General features: G+C 43.5%; 1 protein-coding gene across 4 annotated transcripts in view; it reads left to right on the top strand.

The window, feature by feature from the left end:
* ZNF384 (zinc finger protein 384) overlaps positions 1 to 24,767 on the top strand; it is a 177,065-nt gene extending 152,298 nt beyond the window's left edge. For all 4 annotated transcript variants that reach the window (XM_069243084.1, XM_069243085.1, XM_069243086.1 and 1 more), the window contains one exon: positions 19,042 to 24,767. In XM_069243084.1, coding sequence (XP_069099185.1) covers positions 19,042 to 19,287 — 246 coding nt within the window. In that variant the 3' untranslated portion in view covers positions 19,288 to 24,767. The remainder of the gene's footprint in view (positions 1 to 19,041) is intronic.
* Positions 24,768 to 25,007: the final 240 nt, after the last annotated feature.

Below are 25,007 nucleotides of genomic sequence, written 5' to 3' on the forward strand. Positions count from 1 at the left end.
CTACAAATTTACAAAAATGCAACCGGCTGTCAGGCATCCCGACTACCCCAGTTCCTCTGTAAAGTTGCCTATCACCAGAAGCTCCATTAACATTTTGGTTCTGTCGAAGACCTTGTGCCAGAGCAGGGGGCACCTCAAGATGCTGACTATGATGGGGAAGTCTTGCTCGCCTCTGGAAGAGTACCTCAGCAGTGGTCGTCGAGGGGGCCGTTGAGGGACTAGAATTATAGCTACCCTCCATTGAGTCCAAAATAAAATGTCTTTACGAAGATTTTACTGCAAGCTCCAGCTACTTCTGAGCCCTTGGTACCCTTCAGCAGTACCTTCTTGGATACTTCAATGGCTTCTTAGCTGACACCTTGTCCTTGCTCACCGCTGAACCAACTAGTGGCCAGATGTCACAGACTGGAGTCTAGTGATCTGGATTTTCTAACTTAGGGCTCGCTGGAGTGGGGTGCTATCATGGAGGCCTCAACCTTTAAGGTGAATTCTAATTACTCCAGTATTGGAACTTTCATAGATTCACATGCTTGAATCATTCCCCGTCGTCGAGATGGGAGTCCCAGGTATAATTTACACAAGTAATGTCAAGATATATTAACAGAGAAAAAAGGCCTTAGGCCTCTTCAATTTAACAGTCTATCAGAGTCATTTTGTGAAAAGGACCAAACCTGAGCCGCCACCAATCAGGAGACAGCACCCTTCAGAACCCTCTTGAGAGAAGCTCCAGCACCTCAGATTTTCTACTGCACGTCGTGCTAGGGAGTCTCCTCAGAGCTCTGTTCTGTCTTCACACCTTTTTTCAGCTATTTTCTCTCAGAGAAACTGATTTAACTTGATTTGTCAGCTATTTTTCAACTATGTCTGACAAGGAGAAGGGTCTCTACAGAGACTGCAAGACTTGTGGAAAGAAAAGGCTTCATTCTGAAGACCCTCACCAAGACTGCATTTACTGCCTGTACCCAGATCATTCAGCTAAAGCCTGTAATATTTGCCATACTTTTTCTTCTAAAACTTTAAAAGACAGGGAAGGCAGATTATTAATATGGCTGCAGAAACTAAAACATAGGAAGGATCCAGTTTCTGATTCTGAGGAATCATCAACATCTAAGAGATCATCAAAAAGGGCGAGATCACGCTCCAGATCTCCCTCACAACTCTCAAGAAAAGCCCTCAAAAAGACTACTTCAGGGTCTTATAAGGGTCGCAACCCATCTTCTTCCCCAAAGAAAGTTTCCAGTAAAGAGGGGAAAAGCCATTCTTCCAGTTCTGAGAGGCACAGGAAGTCTTCATCTGTTCCACCATCTGTGCCTTTCAAGAAGCTATCCTCTGTGACTGGAAAAAAGGCTTCGTCGACGATACCGTCGGTGAGTGCCTTTCCGACAACGACATCTACTTCGGGGTTTACACCGTCGGCGACATTGTCGACGAGAACTGCAGCGACTCGACATCAGCGTCGACCGTCTATACATCGTTGTCGACGGCGCTGATGCCAGTGTCAGCCCTACCGTCGTCGAGGGATAGACTTGTCGGCGAGACTTTCTTCTATGAAAATCACTGTGCGTCCAGCGTCGACTACACCGTCCATGATGAAGTCTATTTATACGTCGTCGACGAGGGAAAACATCTGAAAAGTGTGGAAAAGCTGACGCCAACCCATACATCACCTAGTAAGGTGTCCTCCCTGGTGCCAGTACATCTTTTGGAGGGAGACGAAGATTCCGATGACGAGGGACTATTTGGAACAGCCCACAGTCCATCCCAACTGAATGTAAAGTATCAGGAAGAAGAGGACTATGAAGAGGTTTATGACCCCCAGCTTTACTCAGATCAACAACAATACCAACAGGGAGCGTTTATTCCTTCCTCCCTACTAACTGACCTCAGAGCCATGTTAGTGGATTAAAACAGAAGGCTTCCTCCTCAAGGAGAACAACCTCCTCCATCGCCTATTTCTGGTGTTTCTACTCTGCGCCAGAGGCCAACGTCCTTACATCTCACAAGTGTGGCCACTCCGGACATGACAATTCCTCAGGACACCAACATCTCAGAAGGGGATCAGGAAGAAGGGGAGCTCATGGACACTCACTCAGAGTGGGACGAATACATTATCCCCGCTCCTCCTTCTCCTTCTCCTTCTCAATCGAAGGTGGAATCCCCACCAGAAGACATTGGAGGATTTCACAATCTTCTAGGGAGAGCAGCCAAGCATTTGCCTTACCATTACCTACTAAGCAAACAGACTGTTTCCTGTACTGTTTTAAAGAGCCCTTTCAGAAGTCTGTGCGCTCTATCCCGATGGTAAACTACCTGTGGGAAGAGGGCCTGAAGGTCATGAATAATCCAGCTAGTTACGGCAGTGCTACCGCGTCTGGATAAAAAATACAAAGCACCCGACGATGCACCAACATGCTTAACAGGACATCCTCCTCCGGATTCAGTGGTAGCTCAGGCAGCTCGAAGAAGATCGAAGAATCCTTCTGCCCCGATTTCCGCACCCCCAGACAAGGAGGGTAGACGCCTAGATAACCTAGGGAAAAGGTTTTCTTCTATGGGTTGCCTAGTAGTTAGAGCTTCCAACTCTTTGGCTATTCTGGCTAGGTTCGACAGAAAGCTTTGGGCGGACATTGCACCTTATATTACTCAACTGCCGGAAGATGCAAGATCAGAGGCAAATAAGACGGCACAAGGTGGTCAACGCACGTCTGTAGAGCTTATAGACTGTGCAATGGATATAGCGACCACTGCTTTTAGACAGCTCGCAGGTGCAGCTGTGCTAAGAAGGCAAGACTGGCTTAAAGCCACTTCGTTTCGCCCAGAAGTTCAAAATAAAATCTTGGACTTACCTTTTGATGGGCAGGCGCTATTTGGGAAACATGTCGATGAAGCCCTACAATCCATCAACACGGACACGGCAAGGTCATTAGGGACCCTGCAATATCAGAGATCGTCCTTTCGTCCTAGAGGGCGTGGCCAACCCTCATACAGAGGGGGATATCAACAACACAGGTATTCCGCATAGCCATCCTCTTCACAGCAATATCGTCCATACTACTTGCAAAAGCAGCAGCCGCATCGAGCCTATAGTAGACCTGACGGCCGTGGACGTTCAACCCGTCCGGCCAAAGATTCGGCTCGTAGAACCTGATGCTTTCAAGGCTCCGGCTACGTTCAGTCCTCCTCCTGTCACTCTGGGCGGGAGAATATCTTTATTCCTCCATCAATGGCAAACCATTACGTCAGACAAGTGGCTCCTACAATTAGTGAAACGGGGCCATACTTTAGAATTTATCCAGATACCTCCCTCACCCCCCCTCTCACCCCCCCCCCTCACCCCCCCCCCTCACCCCCGGGACTCCTTCAAGATACCCTCAACAACTCAAAAAGGAGAACGACAAGATGCTTCTCAAGGGAGCTATAGAGAAGGTGCCTCGGGCCCAACGAGGAACAGGATTTTATTCCAGGTTCTTCCTCATTTGGAAAAAGTAGAAGGATTGGAGGCCGATCCTAGATTTAAGGGAACTAAATGTCTACCTAAAAAAGCAATCGTTCCGAATGATCAGCTTGCAAGATGTCCTTCTGCGTCTCAATCAGGGAGATTTTATGTCTTCACTAGACCTGAAAGACGCATACTTCCACATACCCATCCACCCTGCCCACAGAAAATACTTGAGGTTCACCGTAGCCCGGAGCCATTATCAATACCGTGTTCTTCCTTTCGGACTGAAATCAGCCCCAAGAATATTTACCAAATGTCTAGCACCAGTCGTACCCTTTCTCAGAAGAAGGCACCAGGTTTTTACATACTTAGACGATTGGTTTATAAAGGCAAAGACTTACGCAGGAGCGCAAAAGTCAACAAAAAAGTGCGTTTCCTTACTAACCAATCTCGGATTCACAATCAACTGTCCAACCCTCTACCAGCACGCAATATTACCTTTCTAGGAGCAAGACTGAGCACAGAATCCGCCATGGCATGTCCCACGTTAGAGAGGCAATAAAGATTACTGACTCTAGTAAGTTCCATACAGAGAAGAGGAAAGGTTACTGTCCGTCTGTTCAAGTCGCTGTTGGGCATGATGTCTTCATGCATACCTCTGGTCCCTCTGTGGGCTAAAGATGCGCCCCTTACAAGAGCAACTAAATCGTCAATGGCTCAAAGTATCAGGCACTTTCGAGGACCAGATACAAATAACTCAGATTATGCTCAGAACTCTGAGATGGTGGTCTCAAAGGCATCATCTATCAATCGGCCTTTCATTTCTACAGCAACCAGCCCCGTGGACCATAACAATGGATGCCTCACTGGAAGGCTGGGGAGCTGTGTTACAGGATCTGCAAATAAGTGGCAAATGGCCACCGCATCTGGCATCAATGCGTATCATTTGGCTGGAGCTCAGGGCAGTGCACCTGGCCTTACAAGCGTTTCTCCCCAAGATCTCAGGATCGCAAGTGGTAATAAGAACGGACAACACCACTACGATGCACTATCTCAACAAACAAGGAGGCACAAGATCTCTCTCTCTCTCCAGGGAAGCCCAAGCAATCTGGAACTGGGCCTCGCAGCAAAACATCACACTATCAGCGGTGCACTTACCTGGAATAAACAACAAGACAGCAGATGCACTCAGCAGGCAGAAATCGGTCTGCCACGAGTGGGAGTTAGACCAGACAGTACTGAACCATATTTTTTCCCTGTGGGGAACACCAACGGTAGACCTGTTTGCGAACAAAGACCACGCCAAATGCCAGTTCTTCGCAAGTTGGCATCACCAGAAGGGATCTTGGGGGAATGAGTTTTCGATAGTCTGCTCAGACATCTTTGCTTACGCCTTTCCTCCCATTCCGTTGATCCCAAGGGTCCTCACGAAGATGAAAACAGAGCAGTGCACTCTGATACTGATAGCTCCGTACTGGCCGCGTCAACATTGGTTCGCGGAACTTCTCCTGCAGTCAATCAAACCTCATATTCCGCTGGAGCCATCACCTCAATTACTGACAATGAACAACGGCCAGGTTTGGCACCCCGATCCGCAGTCAATGCGTTTATCAGTCTGGCTCCTCACCACAGAGTTTGCGCATTTGAATATCCCTCAGGACTGCAGGGATATTTTGTCAAAAGCCAGAGCGGATAGCACTAACAAGACGTATCCGTATAAATGGAAAAGATTCTGTGCCTGGTTTCATCAGCGACAGATTGACCCACTAGTCTCACCATCAGAGGAAATATTACCTTATCTGTTGCAGCTAGCTCAATCTGGCCTAGCACACTCGTCCATTAAAGTTCACTTAGCAGCTATAGCTGCATACAGACGTTCAGATGACACACCCTCACTCTTCTCGGCTGATTAAGAGATTTTTGAAGGGGCTTTTCAGAGTTTACCCTCCTTTCAGACCACCACCACCTCCTTCGTGGAATCTGAATATTATCTTAGCACAGCTGATGAAGCATCCGTTTTAGCCGATCCATCGTGCTTCCCTCAAGTTCTTGTCATGGAAGGTTGCCTTATTGGTAGCTCTTACATCAGCTAGGCGGGCCAGCGAGGTGCAAGCGCTTTCCATCCAAGAGCCATTCCTACAACTTAAACACGACAGACTGCTAATGCGCACTAACCCGCATTTTATTCCAAAGGTTCAGTCAGACTTTCACATAAACGAACCTTCCGTCTTCAAATCTTTTTTTCCTCATACATCTACTCCGGCTAAGAGGGCATTACACTCCTTAGACGTTAAAAGATGTGTTCAATTTTATTTGGACAGGACTAAATCTTTTTGACGCTCTAATCAGTTATTTGTAGTATACAGTGCTTCTAGGAAAGGGTACCCACTATCCAAGCAGAGTATTTCCAGATGGATCGCCTCAGCCATTCGCTTCTGCCATCAAGCAACGGGAAAACCTTTGCAATCACCTGTGCATGCTCATTCTACGAGAGCAGTCACATCGTCAGCGGCACTGTTCGCTGGAGTACCACTACAAGACATTTGTAGGCCAGCAACATGGAAGAGCTGTCATACTTTCACGAAGCACTACTGCTTGGAATCTATCTCAGGGAGAGGTAGCAGTAGGCCAGGCGGTTCTCAGGAATCTCTTCAGGTGAAGGTGAGCCATCTTTCCTACATCCCTCCATCCTAGAACAAGTATGCACATTGTTTATATTTCTAAAAAAAAAAAAAAAAGAAACAGAAAGAACATTATGACAAACACATAAGTGGTCGGATTTGAAGAGAACAGTCATATTACAGTAGTGTCTTATAATTTTTTATTGTGTCTCTTGGTATTTCGTCATGTATCTATACATGTTTATATGTATATATAAATGTGTATATATATATGGGTGTATGCTTATATAGTTGCATATATATATGCAGGATGATAATAAGGTTTTGTGTGTCAAAGTGTTTTTCCATTAAAGATGTTGTCATATTACAATGTGCATAGCTACTGCTCTCTACTCTGATTCAAGCATGTGAATCTATGAAAGTTCCAATACTGGAGTAAGAAAATAAGTTACTTACCTGTAACTGTAGTTCTCCAGTATTGGAATCTTTCATAGATTCACATGCGACCCACCCGCCTCCCCGGAGAAGCTCACTTCACCTCTTTCTTTCTGTCTTTCTGTCTTTCTGTCTTTCTGTCTTTCTGTCTTTCTGTCTTTCTTTCTTTCTTTCTTTTTAATATATTGTACGCACTTGTGCTTGGAAAATCTGAGGTGCTGGAGCTTCTCTCAAGAGGGTTCTGAAGGGTGCTGTCGCCTGATTGGTGGAGGCTCAGGTTTGGTCCTTTTCACAAAATGACTCTGATAGACTGTTAAATTGAAGAGGCCCAAGGCCTTTTTTTTCTCTGTTAATATATCTTGACATTACTTGTGTAAATCATACCAGAGACTCCCATCTCGACGACCGGGAATGATTCAAGCATGTGAACCTATGAAAGATTCCAATACTGGAGAACTACAGTTACAGGTAAGTAACTTATTTTCTTCATTTCCAAGCACTCCTCCAAATAGAGAATCTAAGAACTCCGGATTCTAACAAGCACATGTTTTCTTATTCTTGTCTAGCATTAAGATCCATGCTGTTTGTTTACTCTGTCATTACACACATGCCCTGTTTGGCATGACCAGTGAGATCTTGCCATCAGTTCTGGAGCACCGTAGGGCCTCTGACTGACAATTCATGATGGACAGGACGCAGCCAAATAGGTTACCCGTGCAGGTCTTGTTACTTAGGATTTCCTGTAAAGAGCAGGAGATGCTAGTGTTGTACTTTGACATGCATGATTATGTTCCACAGGATTCTCTGACGATGTACAGACCACCCTCATGGATGGGTCCCACTTTTTCCATGAGAAGGCAGACACTGCGTTAGAGTGCTAAAAGGACAGTAGAGCTACAGTACTTTGGGGGGCTGTTGACTCCTGCTAAATAGTTTCTGCATCCATTCAGAAAGTTTAGAGGCAATTTTCGAGGGCTGTAACAGAGAGAGCCAACCTTCCCAGCAAGCCCCCCCCATTTGCTATCGAAGCTGTTGATGTGGTTCTGGCAGGTGGCCTGCGGGCCAGAAATGGCATTAGTTCTCAGGTTCCTATTCCTCTGCTAAAAAGGAAACCAATGTAGTTTAGTTTGCCCATAGTGGAACGTGCACACCCTGTGTGGACAGGACTCAACATTTCCTCTCCAGTTAGTGACCCACCATGTCACAGATGTCTTACAAATAGTTCAAAATCTCTGTGCCTTGCCTTTTCTTTCTGCCCCGCCCAATATTCTTCCAGTACCAGAATTTCCAACAAGCACTTGTGAGTCTGTTACAGCAGGTGCTTCTGTTGCTTACCAAATGTGCCATGATTCCAGAATTGGGCAAAGGAGGGGTTTGTTACTCGTGCCTATTATTCATTCCAGGAAGGACGTGGGCCTCAAGTTTATTTTGAACCTCCATGTCAGTGAGCAGGTTCTCATGGACAACACTGCTGCCCTGTGATCGTGCAACAAATGCAGGGCCGAATTGGGGACCTCAGTCCTGTCAGGAGGTTCTGCACCTCTGTAGGTGGCCGAATCAAAGCATTTTATTGACTACGAACTGAGCAGGTGCTGTCTAGGAATCACATGCCAAGGTAGCACAGGGGTCTTCGAGCACTGGGGAAAATCCTGTCTAGATGTTTTGCCACCATCAAAACGCACAGTGTCAACAGTTTGTGTTTGAGTTTCTACAAGAACACCGCTAGGAGATGGCATTCTGGCTGGAACAGAACATGAGACTCTAGTACGCCCTCCCATCCCCTAACTCTGCTGACCAGAGTTCTGAAAAAAGATGAGGAAGAACTGGGCACAGGTCATCTTAGTGACTCTGGTTTGGAATAGCAGGGTGTTGTACCCTGACTCTCTGTCCTCTAATCAGGCTATTACTTTGCAAGGACCTCCTGTCTCAGCAACAGGGCAGGGTCCTCTACTTGAACCTACAACTGCATGCTTTGAGATTTAGCGGCTGTAATTGGCATGTTTGTTTTGTCGCATGGAATGGTGGATATCTTAATTGCAGCTAGGTGCCCATCCACGAAATCCTTTTGTGCCTGGCACTGGAACAAAGTTTTGGCTTGGTGTTGTGTTCAAAAGGTTGACACTCAACGAGCAAAGCTGTCCTTTTGACTGATCATTTGCAAGCATAGATAGTATAGCTGTCCATTTATTTAAATTTATTTATTTACATTTCTTTTTATTTTTTTGGTCCTTGGGTCCAGCATGGTTTTGTGGTGGACCTTATTAAAGTTTTTTTTATTTGGCCTTGCAAGTCTTTCTACGTTTACTGGATCTACCATCCTTGTTTATATCACCTGTTGTGATGAGATTTATTAAACGTTTGGCACACATTTCCTCCCAAATCTTTTGTGATGCCAGAGTGGGCCTTATACTTGTGCACGTCCATTGAGCTGATGAATAGCTGTTTGTTGCATCTCTGAGCTTTAAAGACCACCTTCCTCATTTTGATTGTCAGCTTGTTGTTTGACTGACCTTCAGGCAGTTTTGGTGTTTCCACACTATGCCAACTTTTTCACGACCAGGTAGGTAATGAGGACTAGAGCGGTATTGTTGCTGAAAGTTATGACTCCTTTCCACGTTTCTTTTCTGCCCCTTACTCTACAAAAGAGATGGTGTGACCTCATTGGCTGGATCCGAAAACGGGTTTAATCTTTTACCTTGATCATGCCAAGGACCACTGTGAACAGTCAACTGTTCCATGCAGCAAAGAAAGGGAGGGCTGTGCAGAAGAGGACTCTGTCAAGGTGCACAGTCCTTTGCGTTACGATTTGCAATGCACTGGCCAAGAATCGGCATCCAGAAGTCTTTGGGTCCATTCCACCGATGTTGCAGTTTCTACCACTGTGTTGTACATGTTCATAAAACGAGGGCAGGCAGGAAAGGCATTTGGCCCACTGGGTTCTGCAGGGCTTTTTGGTCTGAGTCAACTCCACCGACCCTCTGCCTGGGAGGTACTACTTAGTTATCTGGTCTAAGATTAGGAATCCGCAGTTAAAAGTATCGTTCAGAAGAACAGGTTTTTTTATGTTTCGTAACGCCCTTTGTGATAGTAGGACTATCGAACCACAGATTTCTCACCGAGCCTCCCACCTCCCCATTCTGGGAACTCGGCTCTTTTATCTAATAAAATTCCAACTTGGAGATCGCTACACTAGTCACAGTCTAATTTTGGGTCCTCATCTGTGGGCGCTGAAGGGTCAAAGTAACAGACGTGGTTGAGTGTCTCCTATATCCGCATGTGCAAATCAACTCAGGGGTGAAATGATGTAGACGCAGAGCCGCCGGTGTCCAGGGTTATTACTGAAGATTGTTTGGGTCCAGTCTGACGCCTGGGGGTAATATACAAAAGGTGAGGAATCCGCTTAGAGAGCGTTACCTAATGTAAGTGACATGTTCGTTAGGATGTGTCGAAGTATGGAGTGTAGTATGGACTATAGTGAGTATTGAGGCAATGAAGCAAAATTAGTGTTGTCTAAGACCCAGTGAGAAATAACAAAAGCGTGGGCTACTATTCTTATATATATAAAATTGGCGCTATGAATATTTTGTCAGGAACCAGTGACCAAAAATTTAAGGTACTGTGCTTTATTTTCACTGTTACAGAGAGGGAATGAGAATTATCTTACTTTGGTTGTTGATGAGCACGGAATATAATTTGTGTTCGGGACGATAATAAGAAAGAACTCTTGCTGAATATTAAACATCCAAAAGTTAACTGCCACCCATGCTTATGGAGAATGTTTTTAAGTATAATTGAGAGTATGTTGATTTTATAGAGACTTGACTTGATCCCTCCAACATTGAGCAAAACTACTCTAGTGTGCGCTGATGTGGAACCCAGGATACACCACAGGACATTGTAGCAGTACCTGAGGAATATTTCCAATCTTCTGCTGGTGAGGACGATTTAGAGAAGTGGAGTACTAGCTCAAAAATTAGCAACCAACCCTTGTGCAGGAATCAAAAATTAGATGAATCAGAGCATTCCAGTCTCTAGATTGGCGATACCTGTTCGGGACCCTGAGGGGGTTCAGATTCAGACCCAAGTTTTTTGCATGGGTGGCCCCTTCACTATAAGGTGCCAACTGCGACGGTGAGGGTAAACAGTTTGCGGAGTAGTTTGCCTTTGGGAGGACTACAAGACAGGGTTGTCCATTGTCACTCCTCCTGTTTACAGTGTGCCTGAAGCCAGTGGCACTTTTGGTGCACTGCAGAGCTGACGTATTTGGCAACCCATAAAAGATTTACTTATCTGCCAACAATGCTCCGGTGTACCTCACCGACACAGAGCTGCGATCCCAGTGATACAGTTGGTGTTCCATAGCTTCGAAATCTACTCGGGATACCATAAAAACTAGGAGAAATCGGTTATGTACCAGATTGGAGACTGAGGTAACCTGGACGGTTTGAAGGGTGACGTCCGACCAACGTGAGTGGGTTTCAAATACCTAGGAATCAAGATGGAGACGGGCAGGGAATGTGTTTTTGGAACTAAACCTCAGCAGAGTTTTGGGAGACTTCTGAGATGGGAGCACCTGTGGTCATTGTACATATCTGTCTACAGCTGGAGTCTTGCACACCCAGACAGGGTATACCATTGAGCCCCGCAACTGCAGGTAATTAATGAATGGGGACACAGCACACAACGGGCCAGCAACCATGACAGAAAGGGTAGAAATGATGGTGCTACCTACATTCACTACATATACAGAAAAAAAAGATAGGAAAAAGTTGCTGGAGCCGACCCGAACCACAAACAGCATGGTACTACCATCTCTATGTCCTGGCTTACCTTGACTGCACCCACATAGAAGGGGATGCTACTGACTGAAATTGGAAAGCTTGCTGATGTCCTAGCTGGGAACAAAAATGGATAAAACACTAGATGAAGGGACGTTTAAGACATTTGAGGCATTACAAGAAGGCTGATGACAGTGCTACTAGCTGACTGAGAAGTAAGTCAGGAGTTGTGTAAGTGTAGGCTAGAATCTTAAACATATTTTCCATGTACAGCAGACATGAAGTGGTATACTTGCATACTTAAAGGTGCTCACATGATAATAGAGAAAAGGGTATCTAAAATAAAATGTTTGCCTAGTATCACTCAATTTTAGACTAGTTTACAGGTCAAGTACATTACAGTTAGGTCTAGTAAAATTTTCAAGTCACTAGACCTGCCTGTCTGATAACCTTTTTATGAATTTTTGAGGCCTGTATTTGTAATTGACACACCCCCTTAGGACTGATGGGATCCTATAGATGGATCTCCCAGAACACAGCCCATTAGAAAGTTGGCACCTTGGGAAAGCAATCGCCCACCAAATGGTATCCAAGCAGTATTGCATCGTAATTAACACCCGTAACAATCTCAGGAATCTCTGAGATAAGTGGAAGGCTGACATTGGGACCCTAAAGAACATTGTCTGAGGCGTGGCTCTGATGCACCCAGGGAAGTCACTGTAAAAGCCAGACTGAGATTGATTCAATATCCTTCACAAATCATACCATAAAAGGCCCCAACTAATCAAAACTGGGAGAGCAGAGAACCTCGCACGTATGAGGTGTGGCAGAGAAGATGGCATATTTGTGCACACCCTCTCGAGGGCCCCAAGGTGAGTACTGGGGGAAAAATCATCAGCGAATTGTAAGCCATAATTAAAGTAGCTATTGCTAAGACATCCAAGCTGGTTATACTCTGCATCCATAAAGATATATATTCTCCCAGGAAACAATTATTTTCAGTCTAGTTTATAGTATGATTAATTAAAATCTGTACAGTTTTAAAATCTTTGCAGTGTATGGAACATATAAAGCAGATGCTTCAAACAGAAATGAGTAGGTGTTTAATATAAAGTTAAACTGCATTATATCCAGAGAGAAAGACCTAAAATTATAGCAGCACTCATGGTGTACATACAGAATGGTAATGTGCTTAATGAAAGTTAAGATACTTAATTTGTCTGATAGGGTGCTAGTAACTTGAATGTTGAATGCTAGTGAAGTAGATGGCAAGAAATTCATATGCAGGAGACAACAGACTGTCCTTTACGGTGTGGTAAGCGTGCATTGCACTGTTTCAATAAGGGTTCGCCACTTTCTGACAATGACTAATTGAGCTTGGAATTGTACTTTCCAGGCAGTCTATCCAGGCTTCTTAGATTCTTTTAGGAGTGCTTGTGTGAGGCTGATGTACTTGCCAAATTTGGCCAGTTCAGTTGGCTCTGTGATACTAAACACAAGATTCCTTGCATCATTGCAGATTCTAGTTCCATATGAGAGGCAAAGTGTCTTAGCAGGGTACGCAGAGCGTGCAGTAGCACCGGGCAGCAGCATAGCAGATGTTTAAAAGATTTATACTTGTAATCACAAAGTCTGCAGTTGCCGCTCTTTTGGAGAGAGAGCCATTTAGGGTTTAGTTCTTTGATCTTTAGGCCCCAACAGCCGTGCTGCCATGATTTGCTTGAGACATGTTTTCTAGATAGAGCATTGATGGTATGGTTGTGGGCTCAAGCTATGTAGCTGTGTATTGATGTAAGATTTTGACACTGCTTGTAGTAGTACAGGTGAGCTATTCAATTTTGTCATTGCTTATTTTTTAAAGTGATCTTATCTGTTTTCTCAGAATTGCTTTAACTGCTGCGTCAGAGTTGATGCTTGTTCACCTCTGACTGCTCTAATAGAAAAGTGCCAAGTGGTTTTCTTTTTTCTTTTTTTGATCTTTTTGAGGTAGCGTGTCCAGGGACCCATCTCCTATTTAAAGAAATGTTGGAGGTCTGCTTTCAAGGTCTTAGGTGGCGCCTTTATGATCTTGTAATAGTACTTTGAAAAGGTCGGCATACTGGCCTGGGTTTGGCCCTCCAAGCCAAATTCCAGCCTAACAAGGAAGCCACATGTGTATGGTGGTAGCCTAAATAACCATTTGCACACTAAGTTGAAATTTTTCCATGGCTTTGGGGAAATGCCCCGGGTAGGCTTCATGGCCATGTTTGGTCATGGGGAGGATTGTTGCCCCTTGTTGTTCTGTATTCTGCGATTTGTATTAGTGAAAGGGGACAGGGACAGAACGCAGGGGACAGGAACACACTCCAACGTGGGATATATGGCGGGAGGGAATGATCGGATGTATAGAGTCAGGCACAGTGGTATAGGAGAGCTGCGGCTGCCCCAAGAAATGTGAAAAGTTTTGAGGGAAATGGAGAGCCAATCACAAACTAATAAACAATGCAAGTGACCTGGAGGTCCCTGCATAGCACTTCTCTCCTGAGGGGGTTTAGGGATTGGGAGGGGGAGGGGTGTAACAAGGTAGACTGAGCTTCAAGAGATACCCGACATGACCATAATTTGACACAAACAAGAAGGTGCGAGATGGGTGGGTAGAGAGCTTTGTGGTTGAAATTCTTGTATCCTTACGTGCCTGTTGCTTGTGCATTGTTTAGTTGCAAAAGCAATGAGGAAAACAAAAATATATATATTTTTTTTATGAGATTAATTTGTTGATTAAGCCTTATTAAAAGCAACCAAAAGATCAAGTGAAAGGCGCAGGCGAAACTTCCCCTTTACCTAAAAGGCAGTTAACTTAGGCTGCGATTTTTAAAACTCCAGCCTCAGTGCTACAGCCTGATCGAAAAAAAAAAAAATGGTAGTCTGGAAGATGTTGCTCCCTGGTAATATACGCAATGAGTTGTTCAACCTCAAACACCTCAGTTATTTTAGTAAGCCGAGGGAGGTTCGAGCCTAGTCTGTAGTTTGAAAGGAAGTTTGGATTAACAGTGGGTTTTTCAAAATGAGGTAATTTAGCCGGACTCCATCAGATCAGCAACTGAGTGGAGCATTAATCGGGATGCAACACAGTGACCTGAACAAATGGAAATTGGTTTTAATTATGCTTGATGGAAAAAGATTTAAAACAATATTTGGTAGATTCAAAATTTTAATGATCAAGGTAAACTGTTCTATATTAATAGGGGCATTAAAACTCTGATGGTGCGTGGGGGCAGAGATGTTCTGTTTGAGATCAAGATGCTGGAGAATTTGTTCTGTCAGAATTACTTTTGCATGAAGGCTAGAAATCCATCGCAATCTATCAGCAGACCATCTTAAGGATGTGGCTGGGCAGTGGGGGTGGAGATTGTAGAGGTAATGTAGTGAAAAGGGGGTTTAGAGTTGGATGGCCAGTGAATTTGCTGTAAAAATGTCATTGGCAATGTTGGATTTTTATAATTTATTTGTTTTTAGTTTTCTGTGAAGTTTTTGCTGTGGATCTTCCATCATTTCCTGTTAAGTCTCATTGAACCAGGGTACACTTGGTTTGATTGTGTTTTTAATACAACAGTAGCTAGTGTATCAACAGCTAAGGAGTTATATTTCTTTAATGGGCTGTTGATAGATTACATTAATTTAATCTTGGACCTTTTAGCTGTAGAAATATGGTTGAAATGGACTTCTGGGATGGGAAAATGGAGCAAACCACCATTAGTGGGAACAATTGATCTGTTATGGTATCTTCATGTAGTTGCAAGTGTCTCTCAAGTATTGGGAAGTCTTGTTATTTATCCCTGATCAATATTAGTCCTAAAAGGAGATATTAGGGGACAGCATTTTGTTCATGGCGATCTAATCAAAAATATGATTCAATTCTTGTTTTGTTTTTCCTTGTCATGATTGGTGTGCAGATGAGTACTGTTACAGGGTGAAAGGGGGATGGCAACTTGAAGTTTTAGAAAGGTATGAATGTTGAGGTTTTTTTGCAAGCGCTAGTCTGAGTGTGAAATTCCACCCCATGTTAATTCCCCTTCTTTGCGTGTTTTACCCAGTATTATCCAGTAGCATTGTGAGACTGGTGAGTTCAAAAGGTCTGATTAATGCATGTGTGTCTATATAAGATGTTGGTGTGTGGCCTATTGGCATTATGTATATTTGGAAGACGGAAATAAGTAAATGACTGGAATGGAGAGCTTAGCTGGTTCAAGAAGCATCTAGTTGAAGGAAGGAGAAACCATAATGGCATAAAAGGAAGCAAGAGAGTAACATGGAGTGAGAATCAATGCTTCACCAAGGCCACAAGATATGGGAAGCCAAAGTACGAGCAAGTATCACATTTTTTTGTCTTTATCTCTGGAGGTTATGAAGTAACCAGCTGCAACCATGTTGTGTCAAGGATGTGCATCCCACAGAATTGAATTACAGTCCAGCCAGCATATCTCTTCTTTTCTTGTTAGAAAGTTCAGTGGGTGCAGCAACACTTCATATGGTCTTAGTAGTTGGCTACGATAAAGCACCAATAGTGAGCAATGAGACAGACAAAACTGAGTTGTTACATATGTTATTAAAGTGGGAACTAGATGCAAATGCCTCTCACCAGTCGGACATCTTAATGACTCCTCTTACTCAGTCTACATCAGTAGTCAACTCCCTGCTACAGAATCACCCCAGGACCCCTCCCCCAGCCCCCTTCACTCTTCATTGGTTGTCCACATTGCCCACAAAAAGGCCAGTGCGCCATGGCATCAGCGATTCACTCCCACCGGACAAAGAAAGTAAACAAATCAATGCTGCTGGCAATATGCCAACAAGTGGTGCACTGAGATAGTGAAGGAGCTCCTGTGACATCTCCTAGGTTGAGTACTCCACAAGGGGCAAGTAGTTCGTCCCAGAAGGCAAACTAATTTCCCACGCTACCATAAGATGTGCCCTGGATGCTGCTGACACTGCTGCTCACAACACCAATTCTAGCTTGCTTATCTGAACACACCTGGCTCCTTGTCTGTGTCTTCAAGCCAGATGTTCAACAGCTTTTTCTCACCTGCCCTGTGATGCAAAACACCTCTTTGGGCTGCAGGTTAATGAGCTGCTGGAGAAGATCAAGAAGGCCACGAAGATCACCAAGATCGCCTTCCAAATGCTTTCCCCTGGTGGGTCCTTTCAGTGATCTGCCTACTGAGCTAGCTCCAATGCCACGTCCCCAGAGGCTTCCACTTCTTTCCAGTGCCTGCAGTTTCAGCAACATGGGGTTATTTATATTTTCTGGGATGTATACCAGAGCAACAGGCAAAAGGTAGAGGGTAAAGGAGGTTTCTTCAAGGGAAATGCCCATGCCAAGCAGTGACTTGCCTCCCCGATCGCACCGATTGGAAGTGGACTCCATGGGTTCTTCACCACTTGGCAACAGATCACCTCAGACCAAGGGGTATTAGACATCATCTAACACGGTTATTGTTGGAGCTCACTTCCACTTCTCCCAACCTTTCGCTGCTCGGACACATGCTCTCCGTACAATACCAGTGCCAGCTTCAGGAAGAGGTAGACTTTTGCCTCCTCATGGGCGTTATAAAAACCAGTGCCTACGCACCTGCAGGGCACAGTGGTGTATTCCCTCTGTTTTTTCATTCCTAAGGAGGACAAGTACCTCCATCCACCTCCACTTAGCCGCAGTGGCTGGCTACCTTCAGAATAGAGAGCTTTTAGAATGCCTGAAAAATGTCATTGTAAGGAATGTGAACATCATCCTTAATAGACTCATAGGTCCTTCTTTTGAGCCCCTCCATTCTTGCCCCCTATAATGTCTCTCATGAAAGGTTGCCTTGTCTGTCACCTACTGCAGACATCAGTGCGCTCCAAGCTTTAATGTTGGAAAAACCTTTTTCTCAGGTTCATAGAAACAGGGTTGTCTTCTGTACTAACCTTAACTTTTTTCATAAGTGGTTTCTCCCTTCCACCGTAATCAGTCTATAGACTTAACTGTTTAATTTTCTGCAACCTGATTCAGTTCCAGAAAGTTCCCTTATGTACTATGTGGATAGAATAAAACTTTTTTGTAAGACTCAACAGCCCTCTGTTGGCTTCTCAAAGCGGCACAAGAGGCAAGCACTATCCAAATCAGGCATAGCCAGGTGCATAGTTAAATATATTCAAACATGTTTTCAAAAGCCAAGAGACTTTTGCCTGTTCAACCCTTCCATCCCACCAGCCTATGCCACACAGGAAAAAAAGGACCTTTATGGCCTTTTTAGGAAACCTTCCCAGAGCTGATAACTGTAAAGCAACTACCTGCTCTACGCCACACACTTTCACAAAACACTATTGTGTGGATGTATTGGCTCACCAGCAAGCTAATGTTGATCAGGCAGTACGCCATACACTTTTTCAATCTTCTGCAATATCTTCAAGGTAGCCACCACTTAGGGGGGAGAAATACTTAACAGCGTATGTGCATCAAAAGCCCCACATGCCTCAAACTGAAAATGTTACTTACCCTGTAAGCATCTGTTTGTACCATGCATCGTTACGCTCCATTTCCGTCCTCACCGACCATGCAGAAAACAGTCTAACAGTGGAGTGGATGCCCATTACCATCAATATGCATTCACTGTAACTTGTGATTCGAGAAGGCTTCTTGAAAGTAAAACAACTTGCACGCATCTGGGACCAACATGAAATGACAGGCGTAAGCACAGCATGTGAATCTATAGCAGCACATCTCACAAAGAGATGCTTACTCGGTAAGTAACATTTTTCTTTTGTACTGGTTCTACCGCAAGCCCACTTACAACATAAATTGCTTGTTGCACATTCTAAAGTTGATGCTGGTGCATTGAGCAGTGTCAAGCACTTGTCAGTACCATAGGAGAGACTTCAGATACATAACTGAGATATCCACTATAAAACAACTTTTACATTTAAACATGATGCTTTTTTTCCAACCAAACAATTGATGCTGTATGTATTGAAATCTTGTGAATTTAGTGTGTCATCAGGCTGCCTCTCATTTATTTATTTTTCTTTGTTGCCTCACTTAAATCGTCATGTTTCCAGACTTCCTATCCTTCTGTAATACTGACTCACTTTACGTTTACAAGCCTTTTATCAACACATTCTACATGAAGCCCTGTTGTAGTCGCTAAAGGGCTTGTAGTGATGGTGCCCAAATATTAGCGCGCTGTAACCAGTTGGATACCATAGTCATTCTTGCTGCTTGTAGGACTCTTCATTACTATAACCTTTAATCTCATGACACAGCTTTGAAATAATAGAGAACGGATTAAAGATAAAACTGGCCCTGTGAAACGAGTTAACTGCAGAACTCATTGTAGCTCCAAAGGTACACTTAACAGAGACTGACGACTTGATGCTGAATTTCCAGCCATTCAATTGTTTACATTTCCACAACATGCTGGGAGTTTAGCGTTCATACAAACACAAGCCGCTTGATCAGTCACCCAAGACTTAAATGTAGTTTGGCTTGAGGCTGTGGGTGATCAGCAAGAGAAGAACAATTAGTAATACCACAAATGCAGGTGGAATTGTACATAAACCCTCCTTTTGGTCCTGCATCCTAGTCTCCTTATCTCCCACTCATCTTGCTTCCTTCTGCTCCTCTGACATCCTCACCCTTTGATTGAACTGCTTTCTCTTCTTAAATCACCTACTTACCTCTTCGATCTCTTCCTTTTTTTGATCATGCTGTTCTCTTCCTCTAGACTAATTACTGCCCCATATTCTGTCTCCACAGGAAACCTATCTGATGAAACATATGCGGAAGCATAACGCCCCTGAGCAGCAAACTCCATCACAGGTTGTCCAGCAAGTGATGACATCCCAGGGGGTGCACTACGTTTCTGCTCCTCAGTCATCCTCAGATGGCCCTCAGTGCTCATTTGATCTGAACCTCAGCCCCTACAAATCAGAGCAGCACAAAGACATCTGCCTGACTGTGACCACCAGCACCATCCAGGTGGAGCATCTGGCAAGCTCCTAGACAGTCCGCTTTCTTCCTTTGTCCCCAGACTTACACCTTCCTGTCCTCTGTGAAGACTTGGTGGAGCACCTGGTTCACTGGTGACGTAGAGCAAATCTGCCTTCCAATTTGTTCGCACAAAGTTCAGCATTTTGACCGGATTTCATTGTGTTGGTACGTCATCTTATGCTACAATACAAATGCCTCGACTTGTGAGAGTGAAGGCCCTAGCAGGGATGATTCTGCGTGGAGCTGCCCCGGTGAAGAGGTGTAGAAGAAGCTGGAGATGAGTGGGTTTATGTCCTCAAATGTCACCTCTCCTCCCTGTCACTGCCCCAGCCTATCTTCCGCCTGTCTCTCCAGTGTGGTTGCGTGATAAACTCATGAAATTGAAGACATGAAACAATAGCTTATGCTGGCATGTGCGATATTTAAAAATCGGACTTCTTCAAAAAAGGTCTCAACAGATCTAAGGAACATGATTCCGGCACCGAGGATCAGCAAAGTGTATATCCTAATATGGCAACTCTCTCATCCCTCATGGTGGGTCTACAGCTCTGTGTATGTGTATGCCTTGTGGTCTCAGCCAAGCCTGAATGTTCACTCTAGGGTCATATCCCATATGCTCAATGAACTTGCACCTAACCCTGAAGATGCACAACTTACCGTGTTCGGAGATTAGAAACTCCATAGCCCGCAAACTGTGGATCTTGGAACATCAACTTCCCTCGGCCAGCCCCGCAATTCACTCCACAAGGTTGTCAGAGGACATAACCACAAATGAGTGCCACAGCCCGAGGTCATGCTAAATAGTACTGGTCTATTTCCCCTCGACACTGGGAAATGGTGCCCGGGATAGCAAACATTATCCTAGTTTACTCCCAGAGCATGATCGATTGATGCTTGGTAAACTTGGGCCCTATGAGGGAATATTGTTTTTGTTAAACAAGAGAATTGTCCACTTTACAATAAAGACTTAAACAGCATGGCCAGCAAAGGACTATTTAAACGTCAGATTTGTGGCCAATGTTCCTCCACACAGACAACACTTCTGAACCTGGAGTAGAGCAATGAGTTGACTTCTAGGCTGCAAAGTGAAAAGAAAATGGTTTGGGTTTCAAATTGAAATATTTAGGTTTCAGGTTCTTCCTTTATTATTACCTTGGCCAGCTCATTTGTCTGCTCACTTTTTGTCCTCCTACATCATAACCAAGTTCTTCTGAACTGGTATATGACAGCCTTGCTTGCTGGAGAGGGTTAGAGATCGATTTTAGCACAGCATAAAAAGAAACCTTGGGTCACTCAGACATTAGGTCCTCTTTCCCAACCTCTGCAAAGCTTACTTTGCTTTTCTCTGTTGATTAGGTACTTCTGACCTGTATTTGCTTTGCTTCAGTTTCTATTTTGTAACTTTTCATAGGAAAATCTTTATTCTTCTGATTAGATTTGCATTCTTGCTTCCTGGGCCCTGTTTTTCTTCCAGGTTGCTAACATTGAAGAATGCTGGTCATGCTTCTAAACATTTTTAGAACCTGTCCAACATAAGTTGCATTTGTACTGTTTCCTGCCATGCTTGAAAGAACATCCATGGATTATACCTCTTCTGGTGAATTCAGGATCTATAAAAGATCAGACCTTGACCCTCTTCGGAGTTCCAATATAATGTCTTATTGGTTTGGAGTAGATTCTTGTTGTTCCCTCACTCCGTTTGAAATTGTGGACCGTGAGAGAATTCCTACAGATCCCCCTTGATCCTCTATGATGGATATTTGCACAGGACACTGGAAGTCTGCACGACTTAAATTTCTAGAAGCCTTCCTCTGTGTTGGAAAATGCTCACTTCACACACTGATTGAAAATGTGCCCATCTCATCAGTAAAGCTCGCTATACTTGGTTTATGGTAATCATATTCCCTTCCCTCCCCAACCCTAGTGGGCCTCTGGACACCGAAGGATTATGGATCATGGTAATCTCTAGTACCTTGGTCTCCTAGCTTCAGCACTGGCTGCAGCTTTGGATATTAGTCGTAATGAATTTGCATGTTTAGAGTGGAGAGCTATAATGAGCACATCTTACATGAAGAATCTCATCTCTGCCATCTTTTTCTCAGTCTCAGTCTTTATGCAGCCCTGCTACTCAAAATTATTGAAAACAAGTTCTGAGTCTCCATATAACAGATGGTCTGCAGGACTTCCAGCCTGGTCCTTTCTGTTGGTGTAGAATAAGTAGATTCAAATGCTTTTACCATTTCCAGTGTTACCAGGTAACAAACTTACATTTATTTCCATGATTTGTATTCCACTAAGCTCTGCTTCCATCTTTCCTGTGAATTTGACAACTTCTGTGCACACAGTCCTATGTATGCTGACATGTGCCTAATAGCATGTGAACTCTGGTGACTGATGCACGACCTCAGCGTGGCTGAGGCTTTCAGACCTCACTGCACAGGTTTAGGCAGGAAATAGATTTGATGGCAAAGTTTCCTTTTCTGTCACAAAATAGGTGAAATGAAATGTACTGTGAAATGGTTGGTGACCATGAAAACCTACAGAAATTCACAGATGAACAGCTCACTAAAATATCAAGGATTCCTAACCTCTGCAAGGTCTTTAAAGACCTCAGTAGCTTTTGTGCCACAATTTTCCTTGCATGGCAGAATTGACACGTCAGTGAGCAGCGCAGTGAATGCTGAACATCTCCCAACTACCAATCTGGTAATCCCTTGCTGGTTGGGGGGAGTAAGGTAGATGGGTATTTGAAAATGTTTCTGGGCCTTATGTGTTGGGTAGGTGAGTTGCGATTTCACGTCCTGTCTGTCTTGAACACAATATCAGGAGGTGAAAAAAAAAAACACAACTATCCAATTTCTGCTTCTGAGTACATCTGCAATTTATTCTGCTTCCTTTTGTTCTTCCAGACAAGATACACTGGTCAACGTCAAGTACCCCTTTTAAAAATATTTCTCTTTCCCTACCTGGCTGATGCCATTTATCAAGGAACAGCTGAGTATGGCCTAAGAAAGGGTTTGATCCCTGTGGACTTTAATTCACTAAATTCTAGTAAATTCATGGGAACCTTTGGCTTCGTCCTAATCTGTTCTGGTGATCCACCATGTGTGCTTTAGATATGGTGTCTTCAGATGCAGCTTCCTCTGCAATGAAACAGGGCAAAGGGATGGTCTGTCACTCCAGTATTGCAGTTCATTAGAAGAAACGAGGAAGAGGCTCCTGGTGGGAGCCTTTGGTATCCTAGTGTATGATGAACAAAAGATCTTCCAATCAGACTTTTGCCTGCTTCACGCAAATAGACCTTGAATGTTGACATGTCTGCATATTTTCCTTCAAGATGTAAATGTGCAAGCCTAAGACCAGTTTGCCTTCCAAAGTAACTTGAAATGTGATCCACCGGAATGGGGGCGTACCTGCCATTTTTAGAGGATGTTTTAATTCTCTATTTCTTTTTTTTCCCTTTAGAATAATCACAAATGTTAAAGAAGATTAGATGATAAAATGATTCTAGAACCCCTCTAGTCACTCAGCTGATTTTGATTCTGTGTTCTACAGGAACTTACATGAACCCTCGTAATCATTCATTCTTCTGTTCTATCCTCGAGGGGAGACCATCAGAAGTTTCTTTAACTTACCCTCATATGTTTGAGATGGCTATATGGTTCCAGAGGAGCTAATCTAAGAAATGTTGAGTTTCACTGTGCAATCTCTGTGGTCTACAATCCATAACGTGCTAGTACAGAAGCAAAATGTTTCTGAAGAGTCACTGAGTGTTTGCTTTCCCACTGCATGGTTCCTTAAACTTGCTGTTCAGTTGCATCTTTAAGAGTTTATCTGATCTGGTATAGTTACTTTAATGCTTTCCTTTGCACACTGGGTTGTTTCACAACTGTCGGAGTGTTACACCATTTTTTCCACCATTTTTAACTTCCTTCCCGAAAGGCTATACATGTTCATGCTTTTGGTGCCAGTGCTGCATCCCTCTGAGGGAGATGCTCAAGGTGGCTATGTGGGCTACTGTTTTTTTATAAGCACTATATATTAGATACCAGATATAGAGCAGATTTTGGGTTTGGTCAGATCATGCTGAAATATATTGCTTACTGTCATTTTTTGGAATTTCTGTTACAGCGGCTCATGCAGTGAGGATTATATGTTTGATAGTTTAAGCACCAGCTTTAATGAAAGTTAGATGGTACATGGGTGTAAGTACACGTTTTTTAATGTACCATCTCCACGCATCCCTTTCCTCTAGACCAACTGTCTAGATAAAAATGTACCTATGTGTTTGTGCCTGTGCATAATACTTAATCTTTCGTGCTATAAGCAGTGAGGAGGCAAGAACGCTATGTAGAGAGAGTATTGGTACTGACCATGCGCGGTAAAAGTTAAGAATGCATCTATAGCAGTCAGTGAATTTCGTTTTATGCTGTGCACAAAATATTCTGCAACCCAGCTCTAGAAGAACAGGTGAAAGGGAATTTAAAGACTAAGGATAAGAGTGCTACTTATGTGAGTATCCTGCACATTTCTCCAGGTCAGAAATGCAAGTAGAACTAAGATTTACTATGGCATCAGTTGCTCTTGGATAGCACAAGACAGGTCCTGTACATTTCTGGTCATATATTTTTGTTGGACTCTCATAATTGGAGATTGCAATTGGCATTTTACACCTGAACCTACGAAGAGGACTAATTAAATACCCCAGGGAATGGAGGTTCAATATGTTGTCATAACTGCCAGACAAAATGCGTGTCATGGTTCTCAAAGGTGGCCACCCACCCCATGTATCAGACTTCCCATGATTATATATAAATATATATGTATATGAAATAGCCTTTTTCTGCTATAATTGTATCTCCCTACCCCCTCAGCCAGTGAGGGTTTTTGTTTCTTTTATTTTTCATTTCCCCCAACCTACACGTTTTTCTCTTATTCGTTCAGCTTTTTTCCTACTTTCACGTGGTTATTTGCAGTATATATATTATATATGTGTATGTTTTGTTTTTTGTTTTTTTAATCATGGAGATGAAAATAACAGTTAAACAGTACTAAACTTTGGCATTGAGACAAGAATGGAAAAAAATGTGTATGAATCTTCTGTACAAAACCTGCTGGAGCCCGCACCTGTTTTTAGAATATTGTATAGACAATAAATCTTTGAATGAGAACATGTACAGGGAATGTGCATGTAGTTTATTCTTGAGGTTTTGTTTATATTTTTGTATGTCTGCTTTGGAACATAGCGTTGGCTACCATGGGTAAGTTTATGGGGTTGACAATTGTCAAAACATATCCAAATGTAAGAAGTTTTGACCACCATTTGTATTGTAGCTACAGAATTAGAACACGGATTGAAAGTGAATCTTCATAGTCCTTCCTAGTAATAAACACTTATCATCCCTCCCTGCCAAAGTTCTGGGTCCAGGAACAATCTTGCAATACAACCATAACGTCTGATTTCTTTTTTTTTTTTTTTTTTTTTTTTTTTTTTTATTTAAATAAAGTCAATGCCTGGAAAAGGGCACATCTTTTCTATCTCTTTTTTTGTGTGCACATAAATTGCTTGTTAAAATGACAGGGTCTTCGAATATCCCTTTATTTTGTTTACGGGGGAAAAATAGGACTGACACAACTGGATAGGAAGCTTATCCATCTAAGCATTTGGAAACTGCACAAGCTCTTAGCAGCAGAAACTTCTAAGCCTCAGAATCCAGGGCAGAGACTGACAT

This window comes from Pleurodeles waltl, chromosome 7, assembly GCF_031143425.1.
Source record: "Pleurodeles waltl isolate 20211129_DDA chromosome 7, aPleWal1.hap1.20221129, whole genome shotgun sequence".
Lineage (NCBI taxonomy): Eukaryota > Metazoa > Chordata > Amphibia > Caudata > Salamandridae > Pleurodeles > Pleurodeles waltl.